The following is a 22,042-nucleotide window of genomic DNA, read 5'->3' as shown; positions in this document are numbered from 1 at the left end:
GAGCACCAAATTACACAGTCTTCATATTCAAACAGTCTTACGACCCATCTTGTACATTTGATGAAGCGTCTTCTGAGTAACCGAAAAATATACTTTCTTTTACGTGGAATATAGCGGTGAGCACTGGTTGGGTGCGTCGTTGCTTTTTTTATTTATGATCAGTAGGAAAATGATTAAATGAAAGTTCAGTAGGAAAATGATTAAATGAAAGTAGAGACCCAAAGTCATTCGTTTTGGATTAGGGTAGGCTGAGGCCAAAGGTGCATACTTAATGCTTTTCTACTTTTCCATTCCACTGACAATGAACATTTTACGCAATATTCCTAGGATCATACTTTACACGGCACGACAAGTTTTAGACTTTTTGTATGATGTATTAAAGTTATATTTCACAAAATGTTACAAACGAAGAAACTAGACATCTAGGGTAATCATCTTATTGTTACAGGACAAAATTCAACACAAAAAAAATTATTATAACAGACTACAGGAGAATTACAGTATTTGCCAATTACTGGCATTATTAACTTGTATAATGTTGTACTGTATCAAAATCAACACCATCATCACAATCATCATCATCATCATCATCACTGTTCCCATCGTTTTGATCGCGTTCAACATCGAAACATGACATAACGTATCACTAATTTAAATACAAAATATTTTAAAACAAGAAAACACATTGTAATATTATTATTTGGCCTTTTCTTGCCACACTTTTCTGCAGTTTTCCCAGTACACTCGATTCCTGCTTCGTCTTCATTATAGACTCGATGGGATGGAAAATTACGGTTAGACTACAAAGTTTCCAAGTTGCTGGAAAAAAGTCCCGTTACCCTCCAGATGGAGGATTTTCTCCTGTGGCTTAAACTCAAATTATGATGAGCGATCAATGAGCGAACCCACTTTAAACGGGTGGCTTGCACCACTACTTTCCGCAAATAATGTACTAAATATCGGAAGGATTTAAACGTAAGGCCATAGAACATACAATCCAGACTGACACAGTGTACCACCAATTCTGTTTCCTCTGACTCAGCGCACCTGATGATGGCAACGTCGTCGATTGCCGACATATTGTGTCATATGCACATTCATACCAGGCTGTTCACCCGAGATTTATTTCGTCATAAAATACGCCTGGAGAAATTGAAGAATCACTCCTCTCCTGACGGTCTACCAAAAAGAGTTCTGACTAGATATGAGTTTCAGCGCAGTGTAGCAAGATCAGAAAGTACTGTGGCTGTGCACATACCTGCATCGGCCTTGGAGGCAGGCTTGGCCGGGCGGCCCCGCTTCTTCCTGGCGTCCTGCGTCGCCTCAGACGCTGCGGCGATGGCCGGGGACAGACCCAGCGTCGGGCTCTGCAACTGGCCGGCCGTTGTGGGGGTGGCGGAGGCGGCGTCGCGAGGCGGCGTCGGCAGCGCCGGAGGGGGCGTGGCCTGCGGCGGCGAGTCGGTGGCGCGCATCCCCTGCAGCTGTCGCACGCAGCTGCGTACCGCTGTGGGGACCACCTCGTCCGGCAGCGTCCGCAACCACGGCGCGATGTCTGCGAACACACGCACCGCGCGCTATAAAACACGCCGTCTTAGCAACAGGTGCTGCCTGTAGTTTTATCGCCCTGCAGATAGCGACTATCTAGGAGACAAATAGAGAACGCGTGTCCTCAGACTAGGCGTGGATGAGTACGTGAACGTGGACCTTATCGAGGACTCGGTTTCCGAAGATTATGGTGATCACTGATACATGAGCTCACTGGACTGTTCCGTAACACACTGCTTGCGTGCTATCACAAGCGAATGAACACTCGCAGAAAAATTCTGCTGGTCGCTCTAATTTTCTCGATGTGGTCACTGGACGAGAAGTATGTGGGAGGAAGTAATTGGCTCACAGGATAAAATATTACTCATGCTTAACTCTCTGAGTACCAGTAGTTTCACCCTCAAACCACCACTTTATAAATTTTGCTTCCTCGTGAAGCCACCGATTCTATTGCAGGACAAGTTACAATGAAAAAAGTCTAACAATTTCTACAGGAGGTGATTTTGGTCGAAATCAGAAGAAAAGTTCCTATAATATGACTGGAAACCAATGCCTGTTCAGATACTGTTCAGTCTATCCTCTCATTCCCATCAGTCACATAAATGCAAACATTATAGGCAGTGCTGCAACTTGGTTACCACACGTCCTGACACATCCTACAGCCTTTCTTCGCAGATGGACTCTTTCAAATACACTATCCATTCAGACTACATCACATGCACTCGTCACACGCTCTTGTGACATCCACCGAGCGAGGTGGCGCAGTGGTTAGCACACTGGACTCGCATTCGGGAGGACGACGGTTCAATCCCTTCTCCAGCCATCCCGATTTAGGTTTTCCGTGATTTCCCTAAATCGTTTCAGGCAAATGCCGGGATGGTTCCTTTGAAAGGGCACGGCCGATTTCCTTCCCAATCCTTCCCTAACCCGAGCTTGCGCTCCGTCTCTAATGACCTCGTTGTCGACGGGACGTTAAACACTAACCACCACCACCTTGTAACATCTGTTATTGTCGACTGGTTCGGCTGATACCAATGCCTTGTGTGTTTCCCTAGCCAGAAACTGAACGGACCAATCCATCGTCCATGAAATATTTCGGTGAAGTACTGTCGCACGATCCGTAGAAAATATGGTGGGTCCTCGTCATGCATAAACCACAGTCGTCTTTGTGCAAGTGTACGGAATTATTCGTGCCTTGAAGCAGAAGTTCTGTTGCTGTTTCTTGCGACCACATACGGAGGTAACAGGAGCGCGTGACCATTGCATATGACACAATCCGAATGCAGCCACCTATATGTGAAGAGTGTGTGATTCACTGCAAAGAAGGGCTTAACAATGTGTAAAGATGGGTGCGAACCACATGCAGCAAAGCCTGTAGTGTCTACTTCTACGTAACAGATGGATAACAACGAGAGGATAGATTGGCCAGTAACTCAACAGGTACTGGTTTCCGGACATTCATTATGGGAGCTTTTCTTCGTGTTTTGACCAATACTACTATATGTAGCGAAATAGAATACGTTGTTTTTAAACATCCTGTCCAGAAAGTGGCACTTTATAGCGTTGTAAATGATCCAGAACTGTTGTTAAACTGATAAAAAAAATGGTTCAAATGGCTCTGAGCACTATGGGACTCAACTGCTGAGGTCATTAGTCCCCTAGAACTTAGAACTAGTTAAACCTAACTAACCTAAGGACATCACAAACATCCATGCCCGAGGCAGGATTCGAACCTGCTACCGTAGCGGTCTTGCGGTTCCAGACTGCAGCGCCTTTAACCGCACGGCCACTTCGGCCGGCTGTGTTAAACTGATCCTCGACACTAACGTAAGTCATGGCACTGATATGGTGTCTATGTGACTGTAGGCTATTAAGGCGGATTCAGTTGAAGACGGGCCAGAATGGGTGAAATAGCTGTCGTGACTGAACTTGCTCGTGACCACACCGTGAATCAAGCCGCACAGTTTATTGCTGTATCAGTGACGACTGTCCAGCGCGTCTGCAAACAATGATGTCCCACATGAAACATGTCGTAATAAAAGTGATTATAAAAATATCCTAATCGACAGGAAACGGAAACGAGTGTCACGCCTTGTTAACGGAAATCGTTTACAAACCCGACAGAAATTTCTGGTGTCAGTGAATGCAGGCCATTATCAACCGGTTTCCGAGCGAATATTGTGAAGGGAACTCTGATACACTCATGAGCCAAAACATTATGACCACCTGCTTAATAGGTTGTTTGTCCGTCCTTGGAACAAAATACGTCATTGATTCTGCGTATCAGGGATCCGACAGTTCGTTGCCAGGCTTGTGGAGTTATGTGGCATTAGATGTAAATTCCATAAATAACGGGCTGCGGATTTGCGTACGCGGTGATGGCGCCCGATAGCGACCCAAATGGGTTCCATAGGATTTAAATCAGGCAAATTTGGTCGCCGAGAGTTCACTATAATGTTCCTAAAACCACTGTAGCACGGTTCTGGCTCGGATATGCTGGTGGTTTGCAGTTGTCAGCTTGTCTTCCATTACTAGCACAGGTCCCATGCAAGCGCAGGAAAATGTCTCCCATAGAATAACACTGCTCCCAACATCCTGCGTCCGTAACGCACTGCACGTTTCGAGCATCCGTTCACCTCGAAGACGGCGTTTGTGAAGACGACCCTCGACCTAGTTTAGCAAAAATGTTATTCACCCGAAGAGCCGACACGTTTTCTTTGATGTTTCTTTTTTTTTAATGTTTTTAAAGTGCACCATTACAAGGATTTTTTGTAAAAAAAGAAATGCTATACCAGCAGAAATTCTGCAATACGGTAGCGAAAATAAACTAAAAGTTTACAGTTGCAGACAGCATGCAGTCATTGAAAAATTCGTGGATGCTATGAACCTACATTCAAAGAAAATTATTAAATCACTGCCCCATCAGGCACGGGGTAAAGTGTACTATAAATGCATCAAAGCCAAGCAAATGAAGGCTAATCATTGCTTTTAACTTTAACTAAAAAATAACATACTGAATATCCATCGTTGTTTACATTAAAAAAAGTTTCCAACAATCTGCTTGAGAATGGCGTAAGTCTACAACTGAGTAAGAGTATAGAAAACAAAATAAAATAAAAATTGACACTTGCAGATGGCATGGAATCATTCAGAAAAATGTTAGTAACCTTGGAATCACGCCAAAAAGATATTTATGCGCTTTGTATGTATCTATGTACCCCATAAACAAACAAATATACACATGTGTTGCAGTATTCTACACAATTATCAGGTAAAGCGCTCGTGTCTTTGTAAAACTCATCATACCTGCACCTCTTTGTGACGTGGTCCGCCCGCTGCCCTTCGTCAAATGGCAGCCTCAGTCATTTCCTCATCGCAATCTATGATAGCACAGTAGATAAGCTGTCGGATAATCCGATCGAACCGCAGCCACACTCCGCTCAAATGACTGCCCTATTCGCCGGTCTGCGGCTCGTTCGTCGCCCCCGTACGGTAGTATCGGAGATAGCCGCAAGGCGCGCACTAGTCGTACACTCCGTTTTCCTTACCAGTTAACCCGATCCGCTGAGCAATCCTAGTGGAACAAGGAAGCAAAGTGTCGTAGGAAAAGTAACAGCAGGATGTATGAAATTTGAAGCATTTTTTGGCAGGGCACTGACAACCTAATTGCAGCTTCAGCCTTCTATATAGCCTTATTCCAAAACTTTGCGCCGAGCGAGGTGGCGCAGTGGCTAGCACACTGAACTCGCATTCGGGAGAACGACGGTTCAATCCAGCGTCCGGCCGTCCTGATTTAGGTTTCCGCTTCAGGCAAATGCCAGGATGATTCCTTTGGAAATGCATGGTCGACTTCCTTCCGTCATCCGATGGGACCGATGACCTTGCTATTTGGTCCTCTCCCCCAAATGCACCAACCAACCAATCAAAACTTTACAGGTATATCACTCGTTGCTCAGTTCAGTTGACGAGTTAATTCCGGAATTGAATACAAACTATCGACAGAGAATATCAGGTGGAGAAAGCATTAACGGATTCTTAGCATTCTCCAGTGACGTTTATACTAGTCTTAAGTATTATTTCGTAGTGACTATTCCCTGGCCTTCGCCCTCTTTAGTCTGTCCCGCCTCACGTAGGCAAATACTTAGTTTACTCCCTCTTCTTTTCCTCAGTTGGAACTTTTACTATTACTACTACTACTACTATTATTATTATTATTATTATTATTATTTGTTTTGCGTCTTGTGCTGTAGGTGTCTTGGCTCGCAGAAACATCTCTTATATTCTAGAGGTTGAGCTTAAAGTCCAGCCCTGATCACAAAAATTAATTTCTAAGGAACTTTGTTGGATACAGCTATGCCGTTTGTTGCAAATGGTAGCTGAAATCACAAAGTGTTTTATAGATGCACTTCCAGATTCACTCCGTTTGTTGCGTTTTGAACGTCTGGATGATACTCAATCTCTTTTCATGTCTTTGTCAACATCTCTTCCGTCACCGCCTCTACGGCTTCCCGTATTCCTGCTGTAAGAGTGTGCACCATCAGGGACTGCTCAACTGAACACTTTATCCTTAAGGCAACCCCACAAAAAAGGTAAGAGAGGTTACGTTTGATGAACGCGGTTGCCATTGGGTTTTACCGTCTTTGTGGTCTACCTCTCCGGAAAGGTTTCATCGAAAAATAACGAACAAACATTGGCTGTGCACCACCTTGTAGAAACTAGTTTGAATTGTTTAAATTCTGGTAACTGAGGTGCAATTTCAAGTTACAACTTGTCCAGGTAAAACGTTGCCGTAATAGTAAAACTATACTAGAGCCCAACGGTACCGACCGGCCGCCGTGTCATCCTCAGTCCACAGGCGTCACTGCATGCGGATATGAAGGGTCATGTGGTCAATACACCGCTCTCCCAGCCGTTTTGTCAGTTTACGAGACCGGAGCCGCTACTTCTCAATCAAGTAGCTCCTCAGTTTGCCTCACAACGCCGGAGTGCACCCCGCTTGCCAACAACGCTCGGCAGACCGGATGGTCACCCATCCAAGTGCTAGCCCATCCCGACTGCGCTTAACTCCTATGATCTGATGGGGACCGGTGTTACCACTGAGGCAAAGCCGTTGGTGCCGTAATAGTAGGCTCATTGAAATAGACCACGCAGACATTAGGAATTCACTAAATGTATTCGCAATTGCGAAAATGGACAACCATCAGCTGTAGAACTGAATGACGACAGTGAAAATTTTTACCAGACGGGGACTCGAGCCCGGATTTCCCGCTCATTGCGAGCGGTCGCCATACCATTTTTTTTTTTTACTGTATTTCTATATAGTTTGTTGCGCTTGGTCTGGGCGGACGTCACAAGACGTCCGTTCAAGTTGATAGTTGATTCTTTGACTCAGTTTTTCTATTACAGAGGGCACGCAGCCCTCTGACCGAACACGCTGAGCTACCGTGCCGGCTACAATTTGGCTATCCATGCGCGACTCACGGCCAGCCCCAAACTTCCATATGTCGTCATCCATGCGTCTTCAGCCTGTACCCGTATATCCATCACGTATATTCCCGTACAGGTAAGACATTTTACTTGAAATTCGCTTGCCCAGGGTCGGCATATAAATACGATACTGCAGTGCCTCTCTTATTCTGAGTCCGCAGCTCGTGGTCGTCCGGTAGCGTTCTCGCTTCCCGCGCCCGGGATCCCGGGTTCGATTTCCGGCGGGGTCAGGGATTTTCTCTGCCTCGTGATAACTGGGTGTTGTGTGCTGTCCTTAGGTTAGTTAGGTTTAAGTAGTTCTAAGTTCTAGGGGACTGATGACCATAGATGTTAAGTCCCATAGTGCTCAGAGCCATTTTTCTTATTCTGAATTACGATGTGCGAAGGAGCTATGCATTGTAAATAACACAGGCACTGCAGTGTCATAGATATTTGTAGGTGTGTGCATAAAAGGCTTTTTGAGTTAAGCTACGACTTGCAAGAAGCTGTTGGCCGTATCTAGAATAGTTCCTTAGAAATAAATATTTGTAGTCATGGAAAGACATTACGTCCGGCTTCTATTACATTCTCCTCCGATTACTCCACCGCTCATACGATTTACGTCTAAAATCAAAGGTAGTTCGCGCGTAAAAATCTGCAAAGCACAAAGTGATTGTTCTCAGTTCTGTTCATACCGAACCAAGAACCTATGTGGCGAACGCGGTAATTTCCTCTGACTATCCGCTGAAAGAGCGAGAATCAGCCGAACCCGAGAGCGAGAGCCTACAAACCAGCAGCGATTCCGGAAACACCATTCACAAGGGACCCAACTGGAGCTTACTAACGAAAGTGCGATCATTTGGGATACCAAACGAAATTTGCGACTGGGTTGAGGGATTTATTGTTAGTGAGGACGCAGCATGTTATCTTTGACAGAGAATTATTCAGAGCGCAGGTATCCTCCAGGAAAGCGTGTTCCAATCCTTACTGTTCATGTCGCATGTTAATGACCAGGCAGACGGTATTAACAGTAGCCTCAGCCTTTTTTGCAGATGATTCAGTTATCTATAAGGAAGTATTATCTGAAAAAAACTGCTCCATCATTCATAAAAATTGTGGTAAGATCGGCAACTTTCTTTAAATGTCGAAAAACTTTTGTTTTTACGCGAGTGGGTCATCCCGAATCCGTGCCGAATCTTTGAGAGAATTTACTTTCCTCCAGGAGCATCAGAATGTTCGGCCTTCCTGAGAAATACTCTAGCTCTAACGGCTAAAACGGAACAAAAGTTGCCGGTCGCGGTAGTGTAGCGGTTCGAGGTGCTCAGTCCGGAGCCGCGCGATCGCTACGGTCGCAGGTTCGAATCCTGCCTCGGGCATGGATGTGTGTCATGTCCTTAGGTTAGTTAGGTTTAAGTAGTTCTAAGTTCTAGGGGACTGATGACCACAGATGTTAAGTCCCATAGTGCTCAGAGCCATTTGAGCCATTTGAATTTGGAACAAAAGTTATTTTAAAATACCAAGATGTGTATCTTCTTCCACATGTATAAGCCCTTCATCTGTAAAACTACTTATGAATAGCAGATTCAAGAGTCGTAAATAAGATATTACTTCGCTAAAAGCTAAACCGTTAACATATGCGGTACTGCAACACCACAAAAGTGAAAAAAGTGAAGCATCCACAGGGCGACGAGGAAACGAAATGAAACCTCACTAGTTGAGAGGGCATCATACTATTAATACGTGAACACGAAAATTGAAGTACTGATTTTTAATACTAACTGCGGATGATTAATTGCCAATAATCCTTACATAATTCGCAACGTACTCTGTCATAGATGTGCACAAAGAAAAAAAATAATGGGTATGTAGCATTTAAGAGTGATAAAAGGAAGTAGAAGCTTTCATATTCATAACACTGATGTTACATTATCACACATTACAATCTCTAATGCCTGAACATCGAAGATTGAAGAGCTACCAACCTCTGCTCCGCACACCGATCAGGTGCTGTGATAGAAATGACACATGAAAGAAACAAATCGCATTCTTGGGGCTTTCATATTTACATAGTTCATTTTCAGTAAATAGTGCATATCGGGCAGCTACAATGCGACAACTGCTAAGTCGATGATGTTGCGAGCAGTGACAGTCAACATACTGTAGTAACGAAGTCTGTAAATAACGTTGTATATTGGCGTCGCCATTTCGATTACTTTCCTATAAGAGTAACTGGGCGGCCATTTGCTGCCATTACCAGAAAATTTAAGTAAGTTCCTAATATTTAATTTTTTCATTTTGACTAACTACGTCTTCCGACTTCATTTATTATGGTGAAAGTAAATTTGTTTTAGGGTATGCCGAGAAGGAGAATGCTAACAGGTCAGAGTGAAAGACGAAGAGCTAGACAGACAAAATTTTTGCGTAGAGAAATACCAAGATGGACATTCACAACGATAATGCATCTGTTTTATTCAATTGCCATAATATTAATATGTGAGCATCGAAAATTGAAGAACCGATTTTTAACATTAATTATACAAGGAGGCGAATGAAGATTGAATGGAAGCTTGACGCAGATGTGCACAAAAGAAAAAATCATGTGCATGCATAGCCATAAGGAGAAGTAGAAGGAAGTAGACATATACACATGAGGGGGAGGTTCGCGGGCCTCTGACATTGCTACCAACTTCTATCACGCGTAACGGTCGGGTGTTATGGTAGAAACAACACACGGAGGTAACAAGGTTTCGTGAAGTTGCATTGAAGGGACGTTCGTGTTTAAATGTTGCAGATGGTTGATCTGCATTAACACTCGCATACCGGGCAGCTATAATGCAGCAACTGCTATGTCACTGATGTTGTCAACAGTGGAAAACGAAACGTAGTAACGAAGCCGTCGTGGACAACGAACATTGTTTATTATCGTCGTTTTTCACTTACTTTGGTAAACGAAACTAACTCTGTGTTTGTTTGCTGCCATCACCACAAAATTCAGAGTGTTCCTAGTTTTCAGTATCTTCACCTTGAGTTGCTACAACGTCCCGTCCTATAAGGAAACTACGTTTGGTTTAGGCTATGCCTCGAAGAAGAACATTAACGGGTCGGCATGAAAGACGAAGAGCTAGAGAGACACAGATTTTGCGTAGACAAACCGACAGGTTGGTGCAAATGGCTCTGAGCACTATGGGACTTAACTTCTGAGGTCATCAGTCCCCTAGAACTTAGAACTATTTAAACGTAACTAACCTAAGGACATCACACACACCCATGCCCGAGGCAGGATTCGAACCTGCGACCGTAGCCGTCAGCCGGTTCCAGACTGTAGCGCCTAGAACCGCTCGGCCACCCCGGCCGGCAAACTGATAGGAATAATGCAGATGTTGATAACATGTTCTATCGAGGATAAATCTAGAGATCCTGCTGCTAACAAGAATATATCAACATCACGCGGGCGGTTCATACAGATTCATGCTATGTGTGGACGAGGATTGTTCTGTCGTAAAGTGACAGAACGCTTGAGAGTTAACATATGAGGATGCAGGACTTCCCAACATATGCCGTCAGAGTTCCCTTAATCACTGTCACCCGTGACCTGAAGTCATACACAATGTCTCCCCACCGAGCGAGGTGGCTTAGTGGTTGGCACACTGGACTCGCATTCGGGAGGATGACGGTTCAAACCCGCGTCCGACCATCCTGATTTAGGTTTTCTGTGACTTCCCTATATCGCTCCAGGCAAATTCCTGGATGGTTCCTTTGAAAAGGCACGGCCGACTTCCTTCCCCGTGCTTCCCTAACCAGATGGGACCGATAATCTCGCTGTTCGTCCCCTCCCCCAAATCAACCAACCAACCAATGGATCCCCACACCATAACGCCAGGAGTATCACCACTGTGCCTCTCCAAAACATTGGAAAAATAGTATCTCCCTCCACATCGCCACCATGCTAGCCGACGGTAGTTATCCAAGTGACGCAGAACCGTGATTCATCCCTGAGGACAATATGATACCATTCACCAGTAGCCCGCGCTTCTCAGCCACGGCACCGCTCCAAATGCAGCTGTTTCTGTTGTGGTGTTAACCGCTGTCCATGCGCAGGATGGTAATTTCTTAGTCCGTATGCTGCTAGTCTCCAACCAATGCCGACGGATGGCCCAGAATGTCGCAGGGACTCCACTGCCTGTTCTCGGATGGCAAATAAGAAAGGGTTACGTTGTGCCTGGTGCACAATACAGTGATCCTTCTTTCTGGTGGCCAGACGTGGTCGTCCGGAACCTTGATGACGAGTATGTCTCCCCTCTCGTTCCATCCACACTTCAGTATCGGGCTGACGTCACATCTGATTGCCTCACAAATCTTGATATTGTATGATTCGACCAGCCGGCCAAATGGTGACCAACAATGAGGGCCCTTTCCAACTTTCTCAAGTGTTGATAACGCTGTCTCACACGTGTACGAGGCATCGCAAGGCGATCACTCAACATCAGAAGCTGTTCAGCCCCTTGTATGCCCTGCCAGGCCTCGTAACAACATTAGGTACCGCAACATTAGTGCACTCTGGTGGCTGTTCCACCTGTCACAGAGAGCTGTAACTCTAAATCACTTAACATACTCTCTGATGGCACGTATGTGTACGACGGTAGTTAGTTCAGATGGTTCAAATGGCTCTGAGTACTATGGGACTTAACTGCTGAGGTCATCAGTCCCCTAGAACTTAGAACTACTTAAACCTAACTAACCTAAAGACATCACACATATGTATACCCGAGGCAGGATTCGAACCTGCGACCGTAGAGGTCGCGCGGCTCCAGACTGTAGCGCCTAGAACCGCTCGGCCACCCCGGCCGGCGCTAGTTAGTTAGTTTACATGTTCCATAGATCACCTGAACGGTTCTTTTATCAAAATGATGTGGTGAGTGTCATTTTACACGATATTTGTTCATGATTTGTGTTGACATTAATGAGCCTACTCATGCAACTTCATGTAGAAATAATATTTCCTTTTTCTTTGTCTGGCAGCGTTTAAGTAGAAATTTGTCAATGGAACAGAAGCAGTTGTCCAGCACAAAAGATTTTAAGTTAGATTTAAAACTTGTTTTGCTACCTGTCAGACATTTTATGTTGATGGGGAAATGATCAAAAATTTTTGTTGCTGCATCAATATTGAACTCCTTACATTGACATCCGCCAGTGTCTTCCGGGTGCTTCTGTTTTATTGTCAGGCAGTGTATTTCGCAAAATAAAAGTTGCTGTATTTTTGTACATTCTCATCTTATTCGTCTTCGACGTGAAAATGTGGAGTTTCAATGATTATAATACAGCGGAACCCAACGATACAAACTCTTGATAAAGACAATATGTGGACATGTTTCATTACAGATTCTTTAATTTTTAAACATCAATTGCACACAAGGGCAAAGTTTTCCAGGTAAATAACCTTAAAGTATTGTAGAACAAACACATTTCTATATTTTAAAGTAATTTTTATTCAGTTTCAGCCTTTCCACGGACATGCTGAAAAGTAATGCCTCCAAATATTTTATGTGAAAACTCTTGAGGTTTTTTATTAATACAAATTTTATTAACATAAATAGATCTGTACGTCACACCTCTGCTACCGTTTTCAACGCAACACTGGCGATGTCACTTTGTTCCGCCTCCAGCAATATGATCTACCAGCTCAAAATATCTGCAGCGTAGAAGTCAGGAGCTGAGTGCAAGTTATATTCGTAACCGCACACAGTATCTACATAATGCACGCCACACCCTTTTAATTGCTTCTTCGGTGGCGTCTATCTGCTTCCTTGTGCTATCTGATTCCCTAGCAGGACTCCCGTCGTAGAAAGTTTATCAGTACAAACACGCGCGCTTGTTTATCAACACTTAGCGCTGGTTGTTTCCTTGTGGCCGACTGGTGGTCGTGCGGTGTATCTGACGAGGAAAAGTTGCCCGCAGATAAAGGCCTCTCTTCCGCAAGCTATTGCAGGGGTCCAGTAAACAACTGCGCAATTTAAAACAAAAAAAAAAAAAAAAAAAAAGGTTCAAATGGCTCTGAGCACTATGGGACTTAACTTCTAAGGTCATCAGTCCCCTAGAACTTAGAACTACTTAAACCTATCTGACCTAAGGACATCACACACATCCATGCCCGAAGCAGGATTCGAACCTGCGACCGTAGCGGTCACGCGGTTCAAGACTGTAGCGCCTTTAACCGTTTGGCCATCCCGGCCGGCAATTTATCAGCTCTTCATGACACTGTATTCAGAAGGTTGCCTGGGATTTTGTTGGTGTCTGCTGCATTCACTACAGTTCCGCGCCATCGAACAATGTTTGCATATTTCCTTGACTTTTTGTTCCTATAACACAACTTCCTTTTCCTCTTTCTCTCTTTTCCTACGGAGGTTGCCGACACGTGGCTTCAGTATCAGTTCATGTTCTATTTGGAGGTTGGATTATTCTTTCCAGGAATTTAGTACCAATACTAAAATATTTACGATAAGAATCTGGCTAAAAGTGATGGTTTTATCATCACATTCGTCTACACCTGCAAAATACACTGTACACAACGTGCTAGCCACTGGAAGAACATATTAAGGGACGAATGGGCAGGAATGAGCCTAGGCTGAGGCTACAGAATGATTCTGAAGTAATTATATATAAAATAGGTTTTCTCAGCATATCCACCTTTTAACTAGAGTTCGCGTCACTGATCGGTTTGCGTGTAAATAGATGTTTAAGGACCATACGGTTCACGACTTATTATCGATATGTATAGGAGCCGAGGGATGCTGCAAACAACACCACTGGCCATTAAAATTGCTACACCACGAAGATGACGTGCCACAGACACGAAATATTACCGACAGGAAGAAGATGCTGTGATATGCAAATGATTAGCTTCTCAGAGCATTCACACAAGGTTGGCGCTGGTGGCGACACCTACAACATGCTGACATGAGGATGTTTCCAACCAATTTCTCATACACAAACAGCAGTTGACCGGCGTTGCCTGGTGAAAAGTTGTTGTGATGCCTCGTGTAAGGAGGAGAAATGTGTACCATCACGTTTCCGACTTTGATAAAGGTCGGATTGTAGCCTATCGCGATTGCGGTTTATCGAATCGCGACATTGCTGCACGCGTTGGTCGAGACCCAATGACTGTTAGCAGAATATGGAATCGGTGGGTTCAGGGGGGTAATACGGAACGCCGTGCTGGATCCCAACAGCCTCGTATCACTAGCAGTCGAGATGACAGGCATCTTATCCGCATGGCTGTAATGGATTGTGCAACCACGTCTCGATCCCTGAGTCAACAGATGGGGACTTTTCCAAGACAACAACCATCTCCACGAACAGTTCGACGACTTTTGCAGCAGCATGGACTATCAGCTCGGAGACCATGGCTGCGGCTACCCTTGACGTTGCATCACAGACAGGAGCGCCTGCGATGGTGTACTCAACTACGAATCTGAGTTCACGAATTGCAAAACGTCATTTTTCGGATGAATCCAGGTTCTGTTTACAGCATCATGATGGTCGCACCCATGTTTAGCGACATCGCGGTGAACGCACATTGGAAGCGTGTATTCGTTATCGCCATACTGGCGTATCACCTGGTGTGATGGTATGGGGTGCCATTGGTTACACGTCTCGGTCACCTCTTGTTCCCATTGACGGCACTTTGAACAGTGGACGTTACATTTCAGATATTTTACGAGCCGTGGCTCTACCATTCATTCGATCCCTGCGAAACCCTACATATCAGCAGGCTAATGCACGACCGCATGTTGCAGGTCCTGTACGGGCCTTTCTGGATACAGAAAATGCTCGACTGCTGCCATGGCTAGCACATTCTCCAGATCTCTCACCAATTAAAAAAGTGTGGTCAATGGTGGCCGAGCAACTGGCTCGTCACAATACGCCAGTCATTACTCTTGATGAACTGTGGTATCGTGTTGAAGTTGCACGGGCAGCTATACCTGTACACGCCATCCAAGCTCTGTTTGACTCAACACCCAGGCGTATCAAGGCCGTTATTACGGCCCGAGGTGGTTGTTCTGGGTTCTGATTTCTCAGGATCTATGCACCCAAACTGCTTGAAAACGTAATCAGATGTCAGTTCTAGTATAATATATTTGTACAATGAATACCCGTTTATCATCTGCATTTCTTCTTGGTGTAGCAATTTTAATGGCCAGTAGTGTATACGCCAGCACTTTTTCCCTCGCTGACCAAGTCGTTGTGATTGAAATGCGTTTCATCGACAGGATTCCAACCGCCTCCCTCTTGTACCTCTATGGCCAACTGCCCTCAAACTCGAAGTTGAAGTATGTAGCATAGTGGAGTACTAACTATAAAAAAGAAAACTGTGCACACTTCTTGCCTCTCACTTACTGTTTATGAGTGCCTGTCGGCACACAGGGGTTGAACAAAGAATGGGAACACCAGAAACTCAACACATTACCATGCCTAATACGTTGTAGACTACAGACAAACCTTTGGCATTCAAAACATCTTCCAGCCATCTCAGAATGGATAAATACAGTTCCTCTACCGTTTTCAAGGGGATCTTAAACCATTCTTCCTGCAAAATGGTGAGAAAATCAGGTAACGATGAAGCAGGTTGATAGCAAACAAGCACCCCTCTCTCCATATTGACAACAAAGGCCCATTGATGCTGAGATCTGGAGACTGAGGTGGCCCACGGGAGGTGCGGCAATTCACCCTCGTGTTCACAAACCCAGTACTGGACGACGCAAGCTGTGTCAACAGGTGACCAGGTGTTTTGGAACACAGCCTCACCATTGGATAAGAAACATTATACCAAGGAATCTGATCAGCCAAAATAGTCACACAATCGTTGGTAGAAATGCGACCTTACAGAGTAATCATGGGTCCCATGGAACACCAAAATAAGGATGCCAACATCATCATCGAGCACACTACGGCTCCCCTGGCTACGGCAGCGCCCACCATACGAGTAACAACAATATTCCCACCTTAAGATTCACTTAGCTTCGTCGTAATTCACTCACACCTACACTGTGCTGACCGCGACTGACTCTTGCAATTTATTGAGGACTTTCCACAGGTGCGGTTCGTACTCAAATACACTACTGGCCATTAAAATTGCTACACCAAGAAGAAATTCAGATGATAAACGGGTATTCATTGGACAAATATATTATACTAGAACTGGCATGTGATTACATTTTCACTCAACTTCGGTACATAGATCCTGAGAAATCAGTACATAGAACAACCACCTCTGGCCGTAATAACGGCCTTGAAACGCCTAGGCATTGTGTCAAACAGAGCTTGGATGGTGTGTACAGGTATAGCCGCGCATGCAGCTTCAACACGATACCACAGTTCATCAAGTGTAGTGACTGGCGTATTGTACCATTTATCAGCATTTATTTGTGTGTGTTGACTGACTTCATTTTTTTCTGGATTTTTTTCGTTTGACCCACAAGCGTAATTAAATCTTGCAGGCTTCTGATATAAATTAAGTAGATTTCATCATGACATTACAAACAAACCCCTGTGGAAGTGAGACACGGAACACGACATCTAAAGACAGAAGCAGAATTCAAATAACTGCAATGAGATTTCTTTGAGAGGTGGTAGAAGTCTCATGGCTAGGCCGTATAAGCAATGGAGGAGTGAGAGAATCTCAAGTTAGAACTGAGACGATATACACAAGCAGAGTTTATACGCAAGAAAAAGGTGCCCACCAGTCGATGTTTATGCTTTCAATATTGATTTTGGACACCGCATACTAGAGAGGAATTTATTGTGCGAATAATTTCTACTCATAAAATTCATTTAATTTTATCGTGTAACTCAAATATTTCCATATTTATAGAGATTACGTGTGTTCTTCGACAGAAGTTATCTTTGGAACACCGTTTTCTTAGTTTTCAATGCAGGTGAACAATTTTGTGGCTCTAGAAAATTTTATATAAGCTAACATAATTTACTCAACCTAACCCAAGTTACCGATGCACTATGAACAGAAAAGGATACCGAGAAACTTCGAGGGTCTAGAAGTAGTCTTGGTAAATTATACGCTTTTTCCAAGCCCCGAAAAACTTTTGGAACTCGATCTTTCGTATAGCTTCTAGCTCTCTCAGCGACTCGTTTTTGATGTCTATGCTTCTGAAATAACGACTCTTTACGATTTTCTATATTTTCTGAAACAGAAAAAAGTTTCATGGGGCATGTCTGGCGAATATGGAGACTTGAGTACCATTGCAGTTAAAAAAATCACGACAAGCAACGAGATGTGAGCCGGGTGTATTAACGAATTGCTAAAGCCACAAATCCGAGCATTTTTGTCAAACCGCTTCACGCAAACGGCATTAAGTTGTCATACTCCTTACTGATCGTTCGACGTTGTGGCAAGAACTCGTCGTGCGTTATTTCGTTAAAACTGAGGAACACAGTGAGCATAAACTTCACATGTGACAGCATGTATCGAGCTTCTGTGGCGTTATATAGAATGCTTTCACTTGAACAGTTGGGCGTTTTGGTTCGGAATTCTACAAATTTATAAGAAACTTCCCTGTCACACGTTTCATACCTAAAGCATCCCGAAAACCTTCATGGCCTGAACCAGCTGGTATGCCAACGTCATCACTGACTACTGAGACTATGATTCGGAGATTGTTCATAACCATTTCTTTCACTTGATTGGTGATGTGCTAGGAAGTCCATGGTGCGCTGGCATTTTCAACGACTTCACAGCCTTCTTTAAAACGCTGACACCACTCGTAAACAAGTCACTCACGGCAAACTAGGCAAAAGCAGTATTTAACTTTCACAATATTTAACATATTTCAGAGGTTGCTGCACTTTACTTCGCTATTACATCAAAATTAGTATAAATTCTCTGATTCATTGTTATACAAAACTAGCTTAGCGACCGCTGCTTCTTTATTTAATCGATTTTAATGCTGTTCACAAACTTCAACACATTCTAAGCTTTTTTACGCTAATTAAGGCCGTCTTTTCAGAATGCTGTTCTGACCAAAAAGCGATTCTGGTAGCTGGAGCCCGAAGTTATGCTTTTTGCGCTTTTGTGGATATATTTCCTTAGCAACTAACATCCCCTGAAAATAATCTCTTTATACCTAACCGAGAAGTGCAATACCAATTTTCATAAATTTAGCTTTAAAGTTTTTTCAATGTAACCAAATATTTTCTTAAAAATTTTCATCCGCTATTGCACTCCCTTAGGGGTTGAATTTCTAGAAACACTGAAATGCGTCTATTTTTATTTCTAACCGAGAAGTCAAATATCAGTTTTCATAGATGTAGCCTTAAAAATCGTTTAGCACCTCCTCAGTAATTATTTGTTTTCAAAACATCTTTCGTCCACTATTTTATTCCCTTAGTAGCTGAATTTCCAAAAATGTTGAAACGCGATTTTTTTTATTTTCTGACTGGGAAACCAAATACCTATTTTCGCAAGTCTAGCTTAAAAATTGCCTTAATAGTGACATATTTTCAAAAATCCTTTCATCTCCTGTCTCAGTTCTTTAGGAGCGTAATTTCGAACAACCCCTTCTTAAACGATGCCTACAGTATAAGATCCACACCCTCTCCAAACTTCAAGTTTCTGTTCTTAGCGGTTTGGGTTGAGCGATGATGAGTCAGTAAATCAGTGTAACCGTATTTCAGCCCCTTAGGGGTTGAATTTCCGAAAACGGTGACACGAAGCCAAATACAAATTTTCTTAGATTTTCCTTCAGAAATGCTTGCACAATGAAATAGTTCCATAAAAACTTTCATCCCCCGTGTACCCCCAAATAGGGACTGCATCTCCAAAAACAGTGAAACACGAGTTTTTTTTATTTCCAACTGAGAAACAAAATTTAAATTTTCATAGATTTAGCTTTAAAAATTCTTTCATAATAAAATATTTTCATAAAATATCTCATCCCCTATTTAACCCCCTTAAGGGTCAATTTCCAAAAACACTGAACATGTATTTTTTATATTTATAACCGAGAAGTCAAATACCAGTGTTCATAATGAAGCTTTAAAAATACATTGGTAGTTCGTTAATAATGTTATATTTTCGAAGATAGCTTTGACTCACTATTTCACCCCCATAGGATTAAATTTCCAAAAAATGCTGCAACATGTATTTCTTTATTGCTGATTGAGAAACCAAATACCAATTTTCGTGGGTCCAGATTCAAAATTGCCTTAATAGCGACATTTTTAAATCAACCCGTCATCCAATATTTCACCCCTTTAGGGACGGAATTTCGGAAAATCCCTTCTTCAGCGACGTCTGTAGCGTAAGTATGGGCTAGGGGATGAAGAGCCAGTAATTCAGGACATTGTCTTTTATATATAGAGATATATAATCGCGAGTACCGCAAAAGCACATGTAACATTGTCGACAGCTAACAACATACGAAATACAGAATATAGCTAAAACTGTATAGGCACTTTTCGGACATGTTTACTAACACAACAATGGAAAAAATGCCGCGAATCTGACGAATACAACGTGCTATGTTGCAGAATTCCCGTTAATTCTCACCCCATAAAATACTGAGACTGTCATCGGCAGTCGATCCCTAGTCTTCAAAGTCAGTAAATCAAGGATTACATGCATCCTATGAAAAGAAAATTGGCTCAACTCTGTGGCGGGCTATTCAGCAGTTTCAAGGAAATTCGATAGTCACTTTGTGAGTGATCCTCGATATTTCGATTATTTTCGTTGGTCATGATACTTAAATACTGAATCGCATGTCAACTGACCTCGTATTTTTTTGGCCACTATTCACGTGTTGTGTGAATCCACAGCGAATCACATGAGCTGAATTGTCTAAAAGCTACCCTCCAGTAATCATGTTAACATTAGTATGAAACGCATCTCTTTGTTTGTCTTACTGTGACATACCCTCTTTATTTTCAGACAAGATCGAATGGTACAGTGCTTATCCCTGTGCCTACAGCGAGCTTTCTAAGTACAGCAATCAATGCGGGCACCAGAGCCTTTTCCGAAGTACTACAGAAGGCGACGTGAACGGCGAAGACGAATCTGCGCTACACTAGGTAGGTGAAAGGAGACATTGCATTTGTCGTAATGAACGAATATGTCTCATGCCTTTTATACTCCACAGCTACAAAAAAATTTATAAATCATACAATTTTTCTGCACCGCTGCTGCTGTTGAAATGTCTTTATTCCTCTGGTATCTGTGACCTCAGGGTCGTCATCAGGCGATACCTGCAGTGCAACTGACAACAGTTACAGGGGCTGGACGAAAATAGGAAAACACCTGAAACTTAAAACATTACCACGACTAATACAGTGTATGAAAACCGCTGGCATTCACAACGGCTCCAGTCGTATCGGAATGGATAAATATAGTTTGTTTATGGTTTTCGAGGGAATCTAGTATCATTCTTCCTACAAAATAGTAGCAAGTTCGAGGAATGGTGATGGAGGTAGTTAACGATCATGCATCCTTCGTTCTACGGTGGACGACAAACGCTCAGTAACACTGAGAACTGGTGACGTAGGTGGCCTGGGGAGACGCGACGTAATCCTTGACAGTAATGCGACTTTGGAGAGTATCTAAGGGGATCGTGGAATACCACGATATGACTGCCCAGACCCTCACCGAACACCCGCCATGTTTCGCTCATTGGAAGAAAAGCCAATCAGAACCTGGAAACGGTTCGATATAAAAATCATCCGACTAAATGAGCTCCTTCCATGGCTCTGCAGTCCAGGTTTCATGGCTTCAAAATCACGTTTTCCTGTTGAGGGTTTTTGCATCACTGATGTGTGGACTTGGAATTCTAGCTCACCCGGCAGTTCCCAAATTATGGAGCCGCTTTCATGTTGGTTTGGTGCTGACAGGGCTCGCGAGTCCAACATTCATTTTGTAAGCAGTCTGTTTATATGTGTGTATGTTGGCAGCCCTGCAGACTGTATTAACATCGCTGACAGCGCTCTGCGCCCTCGGTAAGAGACTCTGTGGTTAGACGGACTAGCAGTTAGCAGTTAACGAGTGGACGGCTTACATCTGTCCTTCGTGGAGACTCAGTGTTGGTAGGACATGCATTGTAAAATGAGGATGGACGTAGTTGGTAATGTTTGGGTAGTGGAATTATTGACGACTGTATAATTTTTGGAACTGGATGTCACATGAAACAAATACATTGTTTGCTCTTCAACAAACTCTTTCTTTTGCTAATCATAAGCCTTCTAGTAGTCGAATTAAATCGGGTGATGCTGAGAGGATTAGATTAGGAAATGAGACACTTAAAGTAGTAAAGGAGTTTTGCTATTTGGGGAGCAAAATAACTGATGATGGTCGAAGTAGAGAGGATATAAAATGTAGACTGGCAATGGCAAGGAAAGCGTTTCTGAAGAAGAGAAATCTATTAACATCAAGTATAGATTTAAGTGTCAGTTTCTGAAAGTATTTGTATGGAGTGTAGCCATGTATGGAAGTGAAACGTGGACGATAAATAGTTTGGACAAGAAGAAAATAGAGGCTTTCGAAACGTGGTGTTACAGAAGAATGCTGAAGATTAGATGGGTATATCACATAACTAATGAGGAGGTGTTGAATAGAATTGGGGAGAAGAGGAGTTTGTGGCACAACTTGACTAGAAGAAGGAATCGGTTGGTAGAACATGTTGTGAGGCATCAAGGGATCACCAGTTTAGTATTGGAGGGCAGCGTGGAGGGTAAAAATCGTAGGGGGAGACCAAGAGATGAATACACTAAGCAGATTCAGGATGTAGGCTGCAGTACGTACCGGGAGATGAAGCAGCTTGCACAGGATAGAGTAGCATGGAGAGCTGCATCAAACCAGTCTCAGGACTGAAGACCACAACGACAACAGCATGCCTCCTAGTTGGTAGAGCCTATAGTAGTTAGAATCTTCTTATTTAGCTGGCTGTAGTTGATGCTTGCTGTAATTGCTTTAGGTCGTGTTATGAAGATTTTCTGTGAGGTAAGTGACTTAAGAAAAGTAAGGGTTATTGTCAGG

General features: G+C 43.3%; 1 protein-coding gene across 5 annotated transcripts in view; it reads right to left on the bottom strand.

Annotated features, from left to right (window-relative positions):
• LOC124595585 overlaps positions 1 to 22,042 on the bottom strand; it is a 202,525-nt gene that overhangs the window by 73,945 nt on the left and 106,538 nt on the right. For all 5 annotated transcript variants that reach the window (XM_047134376.1, XM_047134380.1, XM_047134378.1 and 2 more), the window contains exon 3: positions 1,259 to 1,552. In XM_047134376.1, the coding sequence (XP_046990332.1) occupies positions 1,259 to 1,552 (294 nt within the window). The remainder of the gene's footprint in view (positions 1 to 1,258; positions 1,553 to 22,042) is intronic.

This window comes from Schistocerca americana, chromosome 2 (genome assembly GCF_021461395.2).
Source record: "Schistocerca americana isolate TAMUIC-IGC-003095 chromosome 2, iqSchAmer2.1, whole genome shotgun sequence".
NCBI classification, from domain to species: domain Eukaryota; kingdom Metazoa; phylum Arthropoda; class Insecta; order Orthoptera; family Acrididae; genus Schistocerca; species Schistocerca americana.
This window is presented reverse-complemented; position numbering and strand designations above follow the sequence as displayed.